Here is a 14212-nt window from a genome sequence, read left to right on the forward strand (position 1 = left end):
AGCCTTCCTCCTGTGGCACTGGGGAAACTGGGGGCTCCCATATGGGAGCAGCAGGGGTAATCTGCCCTCTCTGAGCTTCAGGAGGAAGATAAAACAATGGAGGGAGCAAATCAAAGGGAATCTGTGGGAATTTGAGAGTACAAGTGTTGTCTAAGCAAAGACATGACACAACAACATGTACATGCCTGCACACACAACCCCCCAGGGTGCATTCCCAGCTGTTTTGCTCAAGCCACAGATCCATGTGTTGCTAAATGTGATTCCTGACCTGCTTTTTGGGTGGCAGTGGAAAACCACACCACTGCTGCTGCTGCTGGAGCTGCTAAAGGTCACTGAGTGCAGTGGAGAGACAACCAGAGTGAGATGCTGAACAGCTGTTTTTGTTCCAGAAGAACGTTTGTCCCATCCCTGGGGCTGTCCAAAGCCAGGCTGGATGGGGTTTGGAGCAATCTGGCCCAGTGGAAGGTGTCTCTGCCCATGGCAGGGGGTGGAGCTGGATAATATTTAAGGTCCTTCCAACCCAAACCATGCTGGGATTCTCTGTTGTTGCAAATAAAGGTCGAGCACATTCACATTTAAATAAGAAACCAAACTATTTTTATGAGTCATTCATGTTTCTGCTCTAACCAGGCACTTGCATGCAAACCATGGAGGGACATAAATGGTTGTAAAATCAGTCTCTTACCATATGAACTCGGTAGAGAATGCTAATCCCCAGAGTCATGAAGGGCTTGGAGAAATCAATCACCTTCTCCCGCTCCGCCGTGATGGTCAGCCCAGCCACAGCCAGATCAGCTTTCTGGAGGGAGAGGAAGGGCAGAAGGTCAGACCCTGAGCCTGGGAAAGCAGCAGAGCCACACCTGGCCCACACCCAGCACACCTGCCCTGGGGGTGGATGTGCCCCTTGCTGGGACATCCCAAACCAGGCGCTGTGGTGTCCAGACTGGGCTCCACATCCCTCTCCAAGGGTGGGTTTCACACAAGCTCTGCTCAAACACACTCCAAGTTTAACCCACCCTGTGCTGCAGAGACTCTGCTCATCTTTCCCTTCCTCACCTGGATGTTTCTCTCCACTCACAGGCTCCCCATGGGGCCCTGCTGTGGCAGGAGCTGTGCCAGCACAAACACAGCACAGCCCCTGCAGCCCAGTGCCCACAGCCTGACTGCCACTTCTGTTCATTTAATGCTTTAAATCCTGGCAAAACAGGAGCCAGCAAACCAATAAATATCTTATTCTACAAAAGGTACAACCTCCCCCTTCCCAAGCCCCTGTTGAGCTCAGCTGCCCCTTCCTCACCCCGTGCAAGCACCAAAGGTTGGAAACAACAGCAGCATCATCCCCCCAGCCCCTGATCATGAGGTTTACAAACCTGTCAGCCTCAGATTTCTGAAACTGCACATCAGCCTCCAAAAAACCTCAGAGGACTGCCATGAACGTTTGCAGATTGACTTGCAGAGCAAATGAGATTTGGGGGAGAAAAAAAATAAAAATAATTTCTTCCCATGTTAATACCTTTGTAATATAGATAAGGCATTTGAATTTTAAATATTATTTTTATTACTTTAGCTCTTTTAATGTCCGTAATTGCTTTCTGTAAAAATGAAACCTCCTCAGCTCCTTTATCCATGTCTTTGTCTGCTTTGCAGGGAGGTGATTATGTGGAAAAAGAGAAGGGGGGAAAGAAAAGCTATTTGCACTCGTTGGCCCTAAATCTGACAAGGTCAGTGCAGAAGCCAAGGCACCATCAGGCCCTGCTGATGGGCCTGGGAGAGGCTGGAGCTGCAGGAGGGAAGAGCAGCAGTGCTGGAGGCAGCAGGATGAAGGAGAGGGAGAAGAAAGTCAAGGTGATCCTCAATCCCAGTGAAGGGGGTCATGGAGAAGGTGACACGTCACAGCCCACGCAGGAACTGCTTTATTGGACATGCTCAGTGCCAGGTTTCTGCACTTGTTTCCAAGCAGCTATTACAGATTCCTGAGAGGTTCAGGCTGGGATGAATTATGAGCTAAGGAGAATTTCTGCCTAGCCAGACATTTACCCACAGGCTTTTTAAAAGACACCAATAATCACAACGTGGTGTGTGAGCAGTTGAGCCCTGTGTAAACACCAGCAGATTACTAAAATGGGATCAGTTCATCTGTGGAACGTGGCATGTGAAGAATTTTATCTACAAGGAAAGCCTAAAGCTTCCTAAACCTCTCTTGTCTCGACTTAAAAGGGTTTGTAGGTGCTATTGTCCTGGGGAGAGCTCTCCCAGCAAAGCCCCTGCTGAAGATGCAGCTTAGTCTGACAATGGATTTCTTCTGCCAGTTCTCCAAAGTAAATACAATTCTAGCATCAAAGTCCCAGACTAAAAAGATGGTAAATATGCCATGTCAAAGGTATTTCATGCCAAAGCTTTAAGGCCATTTCCACCCCCATCCAAGGACCAACACAAAGGTGCTGATGAAGGAGCAACACCATCCTCAGATTGACCCAGCTCAGTCACCACCTCCTCAGGGAGCACATGGAGGCCACCACTGAACTTGGCAATTATAAAAAGCTCCAATTATTCTCCCAGCTAATCATCCCTCAAGACCCTTCCAGACCGTGTAGAATCATGGAATATCCTGGGTTGGAAGGGACCCACAAGGATCACTGAGTCCAGCATCTGGCCCTGCACAGGACACACCAACAAGCCCACCCTGTGCCTGAGGGTTGTCCCAACGCTCCCTGAGCTCTGGGGCCATGACCACAGCCCTGGGGAGAAGCCCCATCTTGGCTGTTTGCTGAGCAGCTGATGCTGCTGGATGTAGGCAGCAATATCTGGAAAGCTGCTCTTCCCTACGCAAAACATAATGCAAATCCATCCCCCTCCCTTTCCCACAGAGCAGAGAAGCCACACTGGTTCTGGCCCTGGGCACACTGATTTTGTGCCCAGCTCCTTTCTCTCCTCTCCAGAGGGTCCTGCCATTCCATTAATTTCCTTCTGCTCATTCCCTGCCCTGTCAACTTTTGTCTTTTCAGGACTGTTGCCACACCAGAGGAGCAGCTCCTCTCAGCCTGCTCCAGCCTGTGCCCAGCCACATCTCCCTTCTCCTGTGCCAGCATTTCTGCAGCAGCAGAGCCCCAGCTCCTCGTGACTTCAGCTGTCAGAGGCTCACTCTCTCTTTCTCTGCAGCCTCAAAGTCATACAAGAGCTGATTTCTGACAGCAAGAAACTTTGATCTGGGAATAGCATGCAAAGAATTCTCTGCCTGAGTATCACCCATTTCATGCTTTCCACTTTGCTTCCTGATGTTCACAAACCTTGCTGTGATTCACTGAGCTCGGTGTGGCTGCAGAGGAGCTCTGCAAACCTCAGCAGCCTCCCCACCCCGGGCACAGGGAGGGCTGGGATTCCACGGGCTGAGAATTACACTGGGGGAGAAATGGGGTTTGTCTGGTGCCTCTGCACTCTGTGCACCTCTGGGCTCTGGGGAAAGGGAGAGCAGGAGCAGAAGGATGGGGTGAAGAAGGAGCAAGCACTGTTGGTTTTCAGCCTTCCAGCACAGTCACAGTTAGAAATGTAGGCATGGAATAGGCTTAGAAAAAGACCCAGAGCATTTGGGGAGTAGAGACAGATGCTTCTTTTAACAAAGCACTGCTTAAAAATGGCCAAAGTCACACGAGGTGAGAGGAAGCCCCTCCAGGTGGGCTGCTGTGTGAGACTGAAGCTGCCACCGCCCAAGCTGGCAGTGCCGAGGGCTGTGCCCACATGGGCACACAGGCTCTGGCTGAACACGGGGCTGAGCTGGGCTCCTGCAGAGGAACCACAACTGGGCTCCTGCAGAGGAAGCACAATTAGCAGCCTTAGGAAGCAAATTGCAGGCACTGCCAGCCCAGGGGCGGCACTCGCCTCCTCACAGCGGGCACTGCCAGGGCCCTGCCTGGTGCTGGTGGGGATGAATGGGCTGACGTCAGGCACGGAGCAGAGCCTGGCACAGCCTCCCACGGCTGTGGGGCAGCCTGGCACAGCCTCCCATGGCCGGGGAACAGCCCTGCCCAGCCCCATGGCGGCTCCCAGCCTGCCCTCAGCCTGCCCAGACAGCACACAGGGAGCCAGTCCCTGTGGTACAAGGCTCTGGGCTGTGTCTGGGTCAAACTCCTGGCAAACAACCCAGGAGCACAGGGCTGGCACTGCCTCCAGGAGCACAGGGCTGGCACTGCCTCCAGGAGCAGAGTCCTTGGCCTGAACAGCACCTTGGAAGCTCCATCCCCAGGGGCTCATTACAGCATCATTCTGTCTGTCCCACAGAGCACCGACAGCTCCCAAGGTCAGGGAAAGCTTTTCCTACTCTGTCCTGCCCTTAAAGAGCTTTGTAGAAAGGTGAAATAGATGTTCAACCTTCAGGACCCACCTGGCCACCAGGTATCACCCCCACTGCAGACCCAGCAGCACCAGCACTGCCGCTTGTCCTGCTGGAAACCTGCTGGGATTCACTGTGAGCACCTCCTGGAGGTGCCTGTGCAGTGCAGGGTGATCTCCAGGGGTTCTCTGCTGCTCCAGGCAACTGGACTGAGCAGCAGCCACTGCAGGGCAGCCTGGCTGCATCCTGCTCACCTGCACTGCTGCAGCAAGCCCAGAGCAGCTCTGCATCTGCAGAGCCACCCAGGGCAGACAGGTACAGCTCTGCCAAAGGCTCAATGTGCCGACTGCTCCTGCTCCAGCTGCCCACTGACCCTACAGGAGCTATTCTGGGTTGTGCAGCTCCTCCTGATGGAGCCCCCAGCACCCAGGTTGTGTGCTCAGATGCACTGAAAGGCAGGGCCAGATGAGGGTCACCCCAAACTGGTGGCTGGGGCTTTTTCAAGGACATGCAGGAGTTCTGCTATATGAGAAGTGCCAGCCTGAACACTCTGGAGGCTTCAGCCCTCCCCTCAAGCCACAGTCAGGGGTGGGATGACCAGCAACCAGAGCAGATGCCAGCCTCAAGTCTGCCCTCACCCATCTTCCTTCACCTGGACCACCTCTGGGTGGGAGGACAAGGTGTGTGCCAGGTGTTCACTGTGCCCATGGCAAAAGCCAGCTAAGGTGATTGGAAGGGGGAACCCAAAGCATGGCAGTGAGACCAACCCAGCCCCCAGCACGGTGCCCACACTGGGTGTGATTCTGGCAGGACCAGCAGCACAAAACAAACCCCCCTGCCCATCCCCTGGGTGTGTTTGCACAACCACCCACACCCCTCCCACTGCCCCCCTATGCCACTCTTGCCAGCACAGACAGGGTGCAAACACACTCCCCCTCCCTCCCTCCACCCACCAGCAGCTTTTCTCACTGAGCACCAACACCCACTGTGAGTGCAGAGCAGGACTCTGCCAATTCTCAAGTATCTTCTCCCTCCTTTCCCCTTCCTGCCATCTTTGGCGCAGTTGAAGGGAAAGAACCACCCGGCCACCAGAATAGAAGGTGGAAAACCATCACCCCAAAGCTTTAAGGTCCTTTCAGTTCTGGGTGTTGCTGCTGCCCCTTCCAGGAGATGGACAACTTCACCTGCCTCTCTTTGAAAAGAGCTTTGATCATCACTGATCCCGGCCACATTCAAACCACTGACACAGACACCAAAGGTCCAGTGTATTCCACATCATGTCACTTCCCAAAGATCCTGCACAGTCACCCCCTCATCATTCCATGCACCTTGAGGTGCCTTCTATGGCAGCACCAGCCTCGCCCAATACACTCGCCCTGGAAACACTCCTGGACCTGCTGTGTTGGCATCACCAGAGTGATGAGGGAAGCCTGGGCAGCTGACAGAGGCTGCACAAAGCACACACCAGTCCTTTCCACCCCTCACATCCTGCCACAGGTGGGCAGGACAGGCCCTCTGCAGAGGGGACTGTCCCCTCCTGGAAGGAATCCCAGCCAGCCAGAGGCAGCCCGGCTGCTTCAGAGGGAGGTTTTGGGGAGGTCTTTTATCAAAACTGCAGCATCAAATCCTGCCAAAAAATCAAAACCAAACCACACTATCTCTGCTCTTCTCCCCAGGGCATTCCTGCAATGGGTAAATTCAGGAAGTGTTGCTGAGGGATCCCTCAGACAGACACAATTCCACCTCCTCGGGGAGGAGGGAGGGAGCAGAGCTCCAAGGGCTTGCTGTGAGGCTCTGGGCAGGCTCTGAGCTCAGCCACCATGGCCCTGTGCTGCCAGGCCAGCAGCTGCAGGCATGCTGAACAAGGAGAAGGCTGTCACATTGCTGTGAAAATACATTCCTTGGTCTGTACCATGCCAGGGAATTCATTTCAGCTCGAGGATGTGCTGGAGAGAGAGAGAGAGAGAAGGGGAAGAGCAGACAAGCATCAGGGACTCTGAGCCAGAGACTGCACTGCAGCAGGAAGGAGTGAGATGTAATTCTTCCAGCCCAATTGTCCCCTAAGGCTCTGGTGCCAAAAACCAGGAGCGGGGAAGATTTGCTGCTGCCCCTTGTTTGTTTGCTCTGGATAACACACGTGTGCAGTGTCAGCTGAACTGCTGGGAGTGTGAGCAGAGCTGGGAGGGCTGGGGGGCACAGCAGCTTTGCTGCCCTGCTCAGCCACCAGGAGCAGAGTGGGCAATCTCCCTGCCCTCTGCTTGCTCAGAGGGACAAATTAGTGTGGTGTTTTCCAAGTTTGTATCATCTTTCTCTAAAGAGTGGGCTCAAGGGACTCTCCATCAGGAACTGTAGGGAGAGGACAAGAGGGAATGGCTTTAAACTGAAGGAGAGTACAGTTAGATTGGATATGAGGAGGAAATTCTTTACTCTGAGACTAGTGAGGCCCTGGCACAGGCTGGGCAGAGAAGCTGGGGCTGCCAAATCCCTGGGAGTGTCCAAGGCCAAGTTGGACAGGGCTTGGAGCAACCTGGGATAGTGGAAGGTGTTCCTGCCCATGGCAGGGAGTGGGACTGGATGGGCTTTAAATGCCTTTCCAACCCAAACCACTGCATGATTCTGTGATTCCGAGTCCTTCCAAGTGATTCCACCCAAGCCAAACCTCCAACAGCTGATCCCAAAGGCTACAGGATTCCTGACCTGTGACAAGTCAGGCTGCAGGCACAGCCAGAGGTGTCTCTGCAGCTCCTCCCAAGCCATCCCAATCCCTCTTTTCCTCACCTCTCCACTTGTTTTGTGAGCAGGTCGATAAAATATGTAGTGGAAAATTTGGGTCAAGCACAGATTTATGTTTATACAGCATCCTGCTCAATCATATCATGGTGCACAATTAGCTGTAATGGAATTTTCAGCTCTTAAGAATAAATCAATAGCTGGTTAATTTAGAGGCAATAAAATGAAACTCTTTTCCCATATAACCCAGAGTTGCTCTGAGGAGATTCAGTGCCACAGGGGGATTACAGGAAAGGCTTTGCATGGAGCTGGGTAATTCTCTGACCTTTTGGTCCTGCACATTAAGTGTGTGTGAGTCAAACCTTATTTTCTGACAGATGAGCAGGGTCAAGAAGGAATCACTTTCCTACAATAATGTTGTGCTGCACAGAGGCAGGTGCAGAGCTTGACGTTTTGGGCAGGATTTGGGACCCTTGGGAAAGGTTTGAGTTCCAGCTGATGCCCTCTCTGTGCTGAAGACTGTATGGAAGAGTGTCCAAGGGTTAAATCCACCCAAAGAGGGGGCACCCAGCACAGGATCTGCTGGGTCCCATGGGATAGGGGATGAACAAGGGGCTGGGACCAAGGAAAAACTCTCTTGGGGGCTGTCAAAGACAGAGAGGAACACCTTGGACAGTGAGATGCCCTCAGAAAACCATGTCCCAAGCAGCCTTGAGGAAACCCAACACCAAGCACAAAGCCAGCTCTGCTCTGGCTGACCCGATCCAAAGTGCCAGACACTGGGATTGAACAAGAAGTTGCAGAAATCACTATAAAGACTCCAAGGGATACAGAAAGAACAAAGCAGAGAAAGCTGCTTCTCTCCTCCAATTTGTGATTCAGCCTCACAGGCTCTGCCAGCTCTGCCCTGCTGGAGCAGAAGTAAAAATCCTCCTAAATAAGGCTCGAGCTGCAGAAGAAACAAATGGTTTCCATGTGAAGATGAAGTTAAAACACTTATCACCAAAGAAAAACAAGCCTGCAGCAGCTCCCATTTAATGGAGGGGCACTGCCAAGGTGAGGAGGCCAAAAGTCTGGTGGCTGCTCCCATCCTTTGTTGGCACAGATCACACACTGCCCCCGGCGCCTTCTCCTCACCTCCCCAGAGGAATGTTGCAGGAGTGTAATTGGGTGTGTACACACACACACAGACAGAGAAGGATGGATAAAAGCTCTGCCAGTAGCCTGGAGCATTTGCAAACAGCCAGGCAGAAGGCTCTTCTGAAGAGCAGATGGAGGTGGGATCTCAGCTGGCATCGGGAACTGTCGCTCCACGGGGAACGGCGACCCAGGAGACACGAGACAGCTCAGGAGAATCTCCGGCCTGTTCTGGGCCCTGTCTCTGACCCTCAGCAAATCCCCAAAGCCCTCTTGGCGACTTAAGGCTGTCCCACCTGACCTCAGACACTCAGCTGAAGCTGTTAAGGTGGGATGAACATCAGCCAGGTTCCCTTCCCCACCCAGGGAAGAGGCAGACAGATGGCACTGGGCATTTCTAGGATCACAGAATCATGAAAGGTTGAAAAAGATCTCCAAGATCAAGTCCAACCTTCAACCAAATACCACCATGCCCAATAAACCCTATGGTGATGCTCATTCATCTCCCACAGCTGGAAGGAAAGCTGTGACAGGAGCCCCAGATCCCTGCCTGGAACCACAGGGGATGCATTTGGGCCCTTGTTCTTTTGCTTTGCAGGGGGTAAATGACTCAGGATCTGCTCTCACAGAGTGGTGGGATTATCACAAATACACCTCAGTGAGGATTTGCCACCAGCTGAGAAAGTGTCACTGGGTTTTCATAGTAGTGATGAGACAGGGCAGAAAAAACTGAGTAAGGAAATCTTGGCTTAAATAGCATCAATCTTACTGTTAGCATTGGCTAAGCCTATTTTACTAAGGATCTCAGAGCATTCTGTGAGCTGTATTTAAGCTCCAGGAGCCCTGGGGAAGGGCTGCCTTCAGCTGCTGAGGAACACAAGCAGCAGGGAGGGGGGAACAGGCTGACTGAGCACAGGTGTACACAGAATTATTGTCAAACCCAGCAAAAGCCCCAGCGTTGGGCCTGGCTGCTGGGCAGCAGCATCCTGGAGCAGTGAAAAGACCTCAATCCACAGGCTTCAAGTAAATGGAAAATGTACTTCTCAAAAAAAAAATACTCTGAGTTAAGGAGCTGAACTGAATCTCCCCAATATTTCCTGGGTAGAAATGTCATTCTTACTTGTGTCCCTCCCAACCAGTGTGTTTTTTAAGTTTTTTTCTGCTTCTACCAAGCCTTGCCAGAGTCTGTGTATTTTCCTGTTGCAGGTTTTCATTAATCTTTCCACTGGGCAAACCCCAATCATTCTGTAATGAGCTGTAATGCAGGATCCCAGAGTCCAGGTCTCTTCTGCAGCAAAGGGAGCACCCCTGGGAGCACCCCTGGCCCTGCTCCTGCCCTGCTCTCACATCACCACTACAAACACCCCTGCCAGGGGAGAACACATGAAACAGAAACCTCCAAGCCTCACAAACGGACTAACCCCCCTCCATCCTCACCATCCTGGAGCACTTACAAAAGCATCAGGGCTTGGCAGTGCCAAGTCCCGCTGGGGCCGAGTGAAAAGGAGCAGCTAATCCACTTACCCGGGCAATCAGCTCCCCGACCATCCCTGTCCACGTGCCGTTGGCCTCGGGCACTCCGTACACTCCGTCCCCCACCAGGTGGATCTTGTAGTTGAAGCGCAGGATCTCGGCCAGCTCCTGCAGCATGTCCACGCAGAACCCCTCGTAGCGGTCGTTGCCCTCCAGCTCCTGGTGGTTCCACTTCAGCATTAAGTAGGGGTTTTCCTGCAGTGAGACTGGGCAGCTGTCATTCCCATCTTAGCCGAGCTGTCCCCCCAGCACGGAGCAGGGAGGGCACTGCCAGGCTGGCAGAACTCACACAAGCATTTCCAGCCCCAGTACAAGGGCAGCACCCCAATCATCCCAACTCAGCCTGGATGTAACTGATACGGAAACCTTGGGATTGCAGGTGCTGTAAAGCCATCAGAGCTGTTTGGGACTCACTGGGCTCTGCTGGGTGGAGGTGCAGCAGATTTATGCCAGTTTAGGACACGAAGCAGAGCTAAGGGGTCCTGCTTTGAGGGCTGTTTCCAACTGGGACATGTGAAAGCAGCCCAGTGACTGCTCTGAGTCATGGCAGGACACACAGAGCCCAGCCCCTCCTGGCATAGAGCCACTTCTCCAGTCATTCCCCCTTTCCATAGAGCCACTTCTCCAGTCATTCCCCCTTTCCATAGAGCCACTTCTCCAGTCATTCCCCCTTTCCATAGAGCCACTTCTCCAGTCATTCCCCCTTTTCATAGAGCCACTTCTCCAGTCATTCCCCCTTTCCATAGAGCCACTTCTCCAGTCATTCCCCCTTTCCATAGAGCCACTTCTCCAGTCATTCCCCCTTTCCATAGAGCCACTCCTCCAGTCATCCCCCCTTTCCATAGAGCCACTTCTCCAGTCATTCCCCCTTTCCATAGAGCCACTTCTCCAGTCGTTCCCCCTTTCCATAGAGCCACTTCTCCAGTCGTTCCCCCTTTCCATAGAGCCACTTCTCCAGTCATTCCCCCTTTTCATAGAGCCACTTCTCCAGTCATTCCCCCTTTCCATAGAGCCACTTCTCCAGTTGTTCCCCCTTTCCATAGAGCCACTTCTCCAGTCATTCCCCCTTTCCATAGAGCCACTTCTCCAGTTGTTCCCCCTTTCCATAGAGCCACTTCTCCAGTTGTTCCCCCTTTCCATAGAGCCACTTCTCCAGTCATTCCCCCTTTCCATAGAGCCACTTCTCCAGTCATTCCCCCTTTCCATAGAGCCACTCCTCCAGTCATTCCCCCTTTTCAACAAACTTTGTGGGACATGAGGAAATGGTCAGCATTTTGGGTGTCTTTGGCATTGAAAAGAACCATTGTGCAGACAGCACCTGGAAGGGGAACTTCTTGAATAAGGTGGTGCCTATAAATGTGAAGTCTCCATGAACACTGGCCAATATTTATAATTTTACGGGTTGAAGGGACAACTGTCCCTTCCAACTTAACAGCTGGATGCAAAATGAGAACATCACTCAGAGATGAATGTATAATGGCAACGTGTCCCCATCCCAGCCCTCTCCCCAGCTGCTTCTAAACCCATCAAACATGATTTCCACACGAAACATGAACTTGAGTTTAATTACACTGTCATGAATTGTCCCCAGTGCTGCAATTAGAGATTTGATGGCCTGTTGTGTGTGAAATCAGAGTGCAGGGGGACCAGGGGTCAGGGAGAGGGAGTGACACTCCAGCTGAGTGACCCCCCCAAGGGCTGGGCTGGCCAGGAGCTGATGGGAACTGTAAGTGACCCCCTCACTTACCAGGATGGTGGTGACAATGAGTGTGGTGTTGAACAGACTGTCGGATATGTTGGAGGAGAAGATCCTGCTGTCCATGCTGAGCCCTTCAGAAACGTGCCAGTGGCCAATCTGGAGAGATCAACAGCACAATAAGGGGATTTATAGGGCGAGTTACTGCCCGCACCCACCATATGGCCAGCCATGGCTCTGGCCTGTTTGTGATGCTCCATTACCCTTACAAGGCACCCCCCACCAGCTCAGCAGAGACATTAACCCTCTGGTGCACGGCCCCAGCACGCCCCACCTGCTCTGCAGTCCAGAATCCTGGCCCTGCTCATGGCAGGCACTGCCTTCCCACGTGTCCCCCATGCTCCAGGAGGAACCCTGAGCTGGGCATGGTGGGGGTCAAACAGCCTTGTATGTTGTCCCCCCCAGAATGCCACCAAGGTGGGTCAGTCTTACCCAGCAGTCCCCACAGCCAAACCTCCAAACTTGTCCCTCCCAGTGTGGTGCTGGAAGGCTCTGCCACCCACCTTGGGGGCAGGGGGTGAACGAAGCCACGTTCTCAGTGGTGTTCTCCATGACTCATCTCCTCTTTCTGCTACTATGGATGTCAAGAGCTCCAGTAAGGTACCTCCAAACCCTTGGATTCAGGCCCAGCACACCCAACAGCTCCACCAAGAGCCCAACTTACCCACCAGTGTCACTGCAGCAACCCCAGTTCCCAGCAGGGGTGACAGGACCAGTCCCCAGTGCTGGGCAGGACACTGGGATTCAGCTGTGATGGATCCCAGCTCTGCACAGAGGGCCCTCCTCTTGCTGTGCTTGCTGAACCACAGCCCCTCTGCAGCCCTCTCCTCTCAGAGAGAGTCATCACTCAGAAACACTGACTAATTTTTTCCCTCCTGGATTTCACAACCAGAGATTAGTGACAGATTAACTTTAATTTGAACAGCCCTCGCTGTTCTCCAATTTGTCCCTCCCCTGCTGGCAGATACTGAGACTAATTGTCTGCCTCCTGCTCTGACAGAGCCAGAGCTTTGACCTTGCTTTTAGCACAGCACCAGGGCCACACTCTCCCTTGTGCCAGGGCACTGCCCCCATCCTGGGGGCATTCAGCTCACCACTGCCCCCCTCACAGGCTGATAAAGCCACTAATTGACTCCTCACACTGCTCATTGTTTCTGAAGTCTAACGTGTCAGGGGGTGTCTGGGATCCTCACATCTCCCCCTCTCCTGCAAGATGGATATCAAGGTGATTTTAATCATCTCTATCTACATACAAAGAGCCTCTGAAAACAGAAAACATCCACCTGCAAAATGTGGTAGAAGGCAATCAATGCTCCACACAGACACGGATAAGACCATCCTGTTAAGACTCTGGACAAGGACTTCAGAGTTTTAAGGACTTGGGATTTTTCAGCTGGGGATATGATAGGTCTGTATAAATACAAGAGGTGGAGGAGATCCACAGCAAAGAGGTAGAACAGCCTCTGAAGCTGAAACGATGGTCCTGGCACAAAAATAAACAGACATACCTGACCCTTTCCTCCCCAGGTGTCCCCTCTGGCCATGACAGACACCTGGCACTGCCCAGACAGGACCTGACAGTGGCATGCACTGAGTTTTTCAGGTCCTGGGGAGCAAAAGACATTCAGCTGTTGGCAGGATCTGTCCCTGAGCCATTGTTGGGGGTTACAGCTACCAGGAACAAGTCCCATGGAGGCTGATTAGCCTCTTCCAAGCTAAAAAGGTTTGATGCAGCAGGGACTGCAGAGGGTCTCCAGCTATCGGCTGGGAACTCATCTGTATCTCATCAACATACCAATTAAACATCCCCATCACTCCCCTGCTCTGTCTCAGGACACCAGCAGAGCCTTTAGTTAAATAGAGATAATAGGCCCCACTTAGGACTGGGGGGAACTGGGGCCACCGTGCCCATGGCAGGGCTCCAACCCCAGGCACAGCCTCCCCTGCCTCTCCCCTGCCCCCTTCCCAAATCCCAGCCCCTCTTCCTTCCCCTCTCCTGCTCAGCTGCCAACCCTCAGCTCGTGGTTACTGGAACCAGAGGGCTGTGCTGCACGTGTTCCAAAGGGGCAAAGAAAGGCAGGAAATAAAAAGATGACATTTACAAACTCAGCCCTTGTCAGATCTGTAGATCACCAGCACATTAATGAGCCTGTGCTTCATCAAGCATCCTATGAACAGAGAGCAGCTCTCAGATGGCTGTGCAAAAAACCTCCTCTAGTTAAGCTAAATCAGGAAAAGACACGTTTGGTGTGTTACATAAATGTATTAAAAATTGGATGTCAAAAAGCCCTGCCTCTCCTGGCCCAAAAGCAGCAGCAGCAAGTTAGGAAATCTAAGTGTCTCTAATTTCTTTGCTGGCTGGATCAGCTTCAAAATTTGGTGAAAACTCTATCAAAGCTGATGAGCTGGAAGTCCCTGTGGCTTCACTAGATGGAAGGAGAGAGAGGAGGAGAGAGAAAGAGGGAAGGAGAGGAAGAGAGGAATGGGCAGAGAGCATGAGCTTGATTAAAACTAAGGAAGGAATAGAAGTGTTCCAAACAAGAGCCTGAGCAAATTAGTTAACACAACCCTTGGGAACAAGATTGTCTCCAGGATGTGAGTGTCTGTTCTTTAGCTCGTTCCTTTAATTAAATTATTTCTAATGATTTATTTAGTCCTTTTCATTACAAGAAGCCAGGCTGGCAATGAGAAAATAACCACCTATGGCACAGCAGAGGGGCCTTTGGCTT

General features: G+C 52.4%; 1 protein-coding gene across 1 annotated transcript in view; it reads right to left on the minus strand.

Annotated features, from left to right (window-relative positions):
• Window positions 1-14212, minus strand: part of GRIK4 (glutamate ionotropic receptor kainate type subunit 4) — a 173745-nt gene that overhangs the window by 16264 nt on the left and 143269 nt on the right. Inside the window, exons 11-13 of the mRNA XM_071576151.1 lie at window positions 11475-11582; window positions 9719-9922; window positions 686-799 (exon numbers count right to left, since the gene is read on the minus strand). Coding sequence (XP_071432252.1) covers window positions 686-799; window positions 9719-9922; window positions 11475-11582 — 426 coding nt within the window. The remainder of the gene's footprint in view (window positions 1-685; window positions 800-9718; window positions 9923-11474; window positions 11583-14212) is intronic.

Source organism: Pithys albifrons, chromosome 23, assembly GCF_047495875.1.
Source record: "Pithys albifrons albifrons isolate INPA30051 chromosome 23, PitAlb_v1, whole genome shotgun sequence".
Classification (NCBI taxonomy): domain Eukaryota; kingdom Metazoa; phylum Chordata; class Aves; order Passeriformes; family Thamnophilidae; genus Pithys; species Pithys albifrons.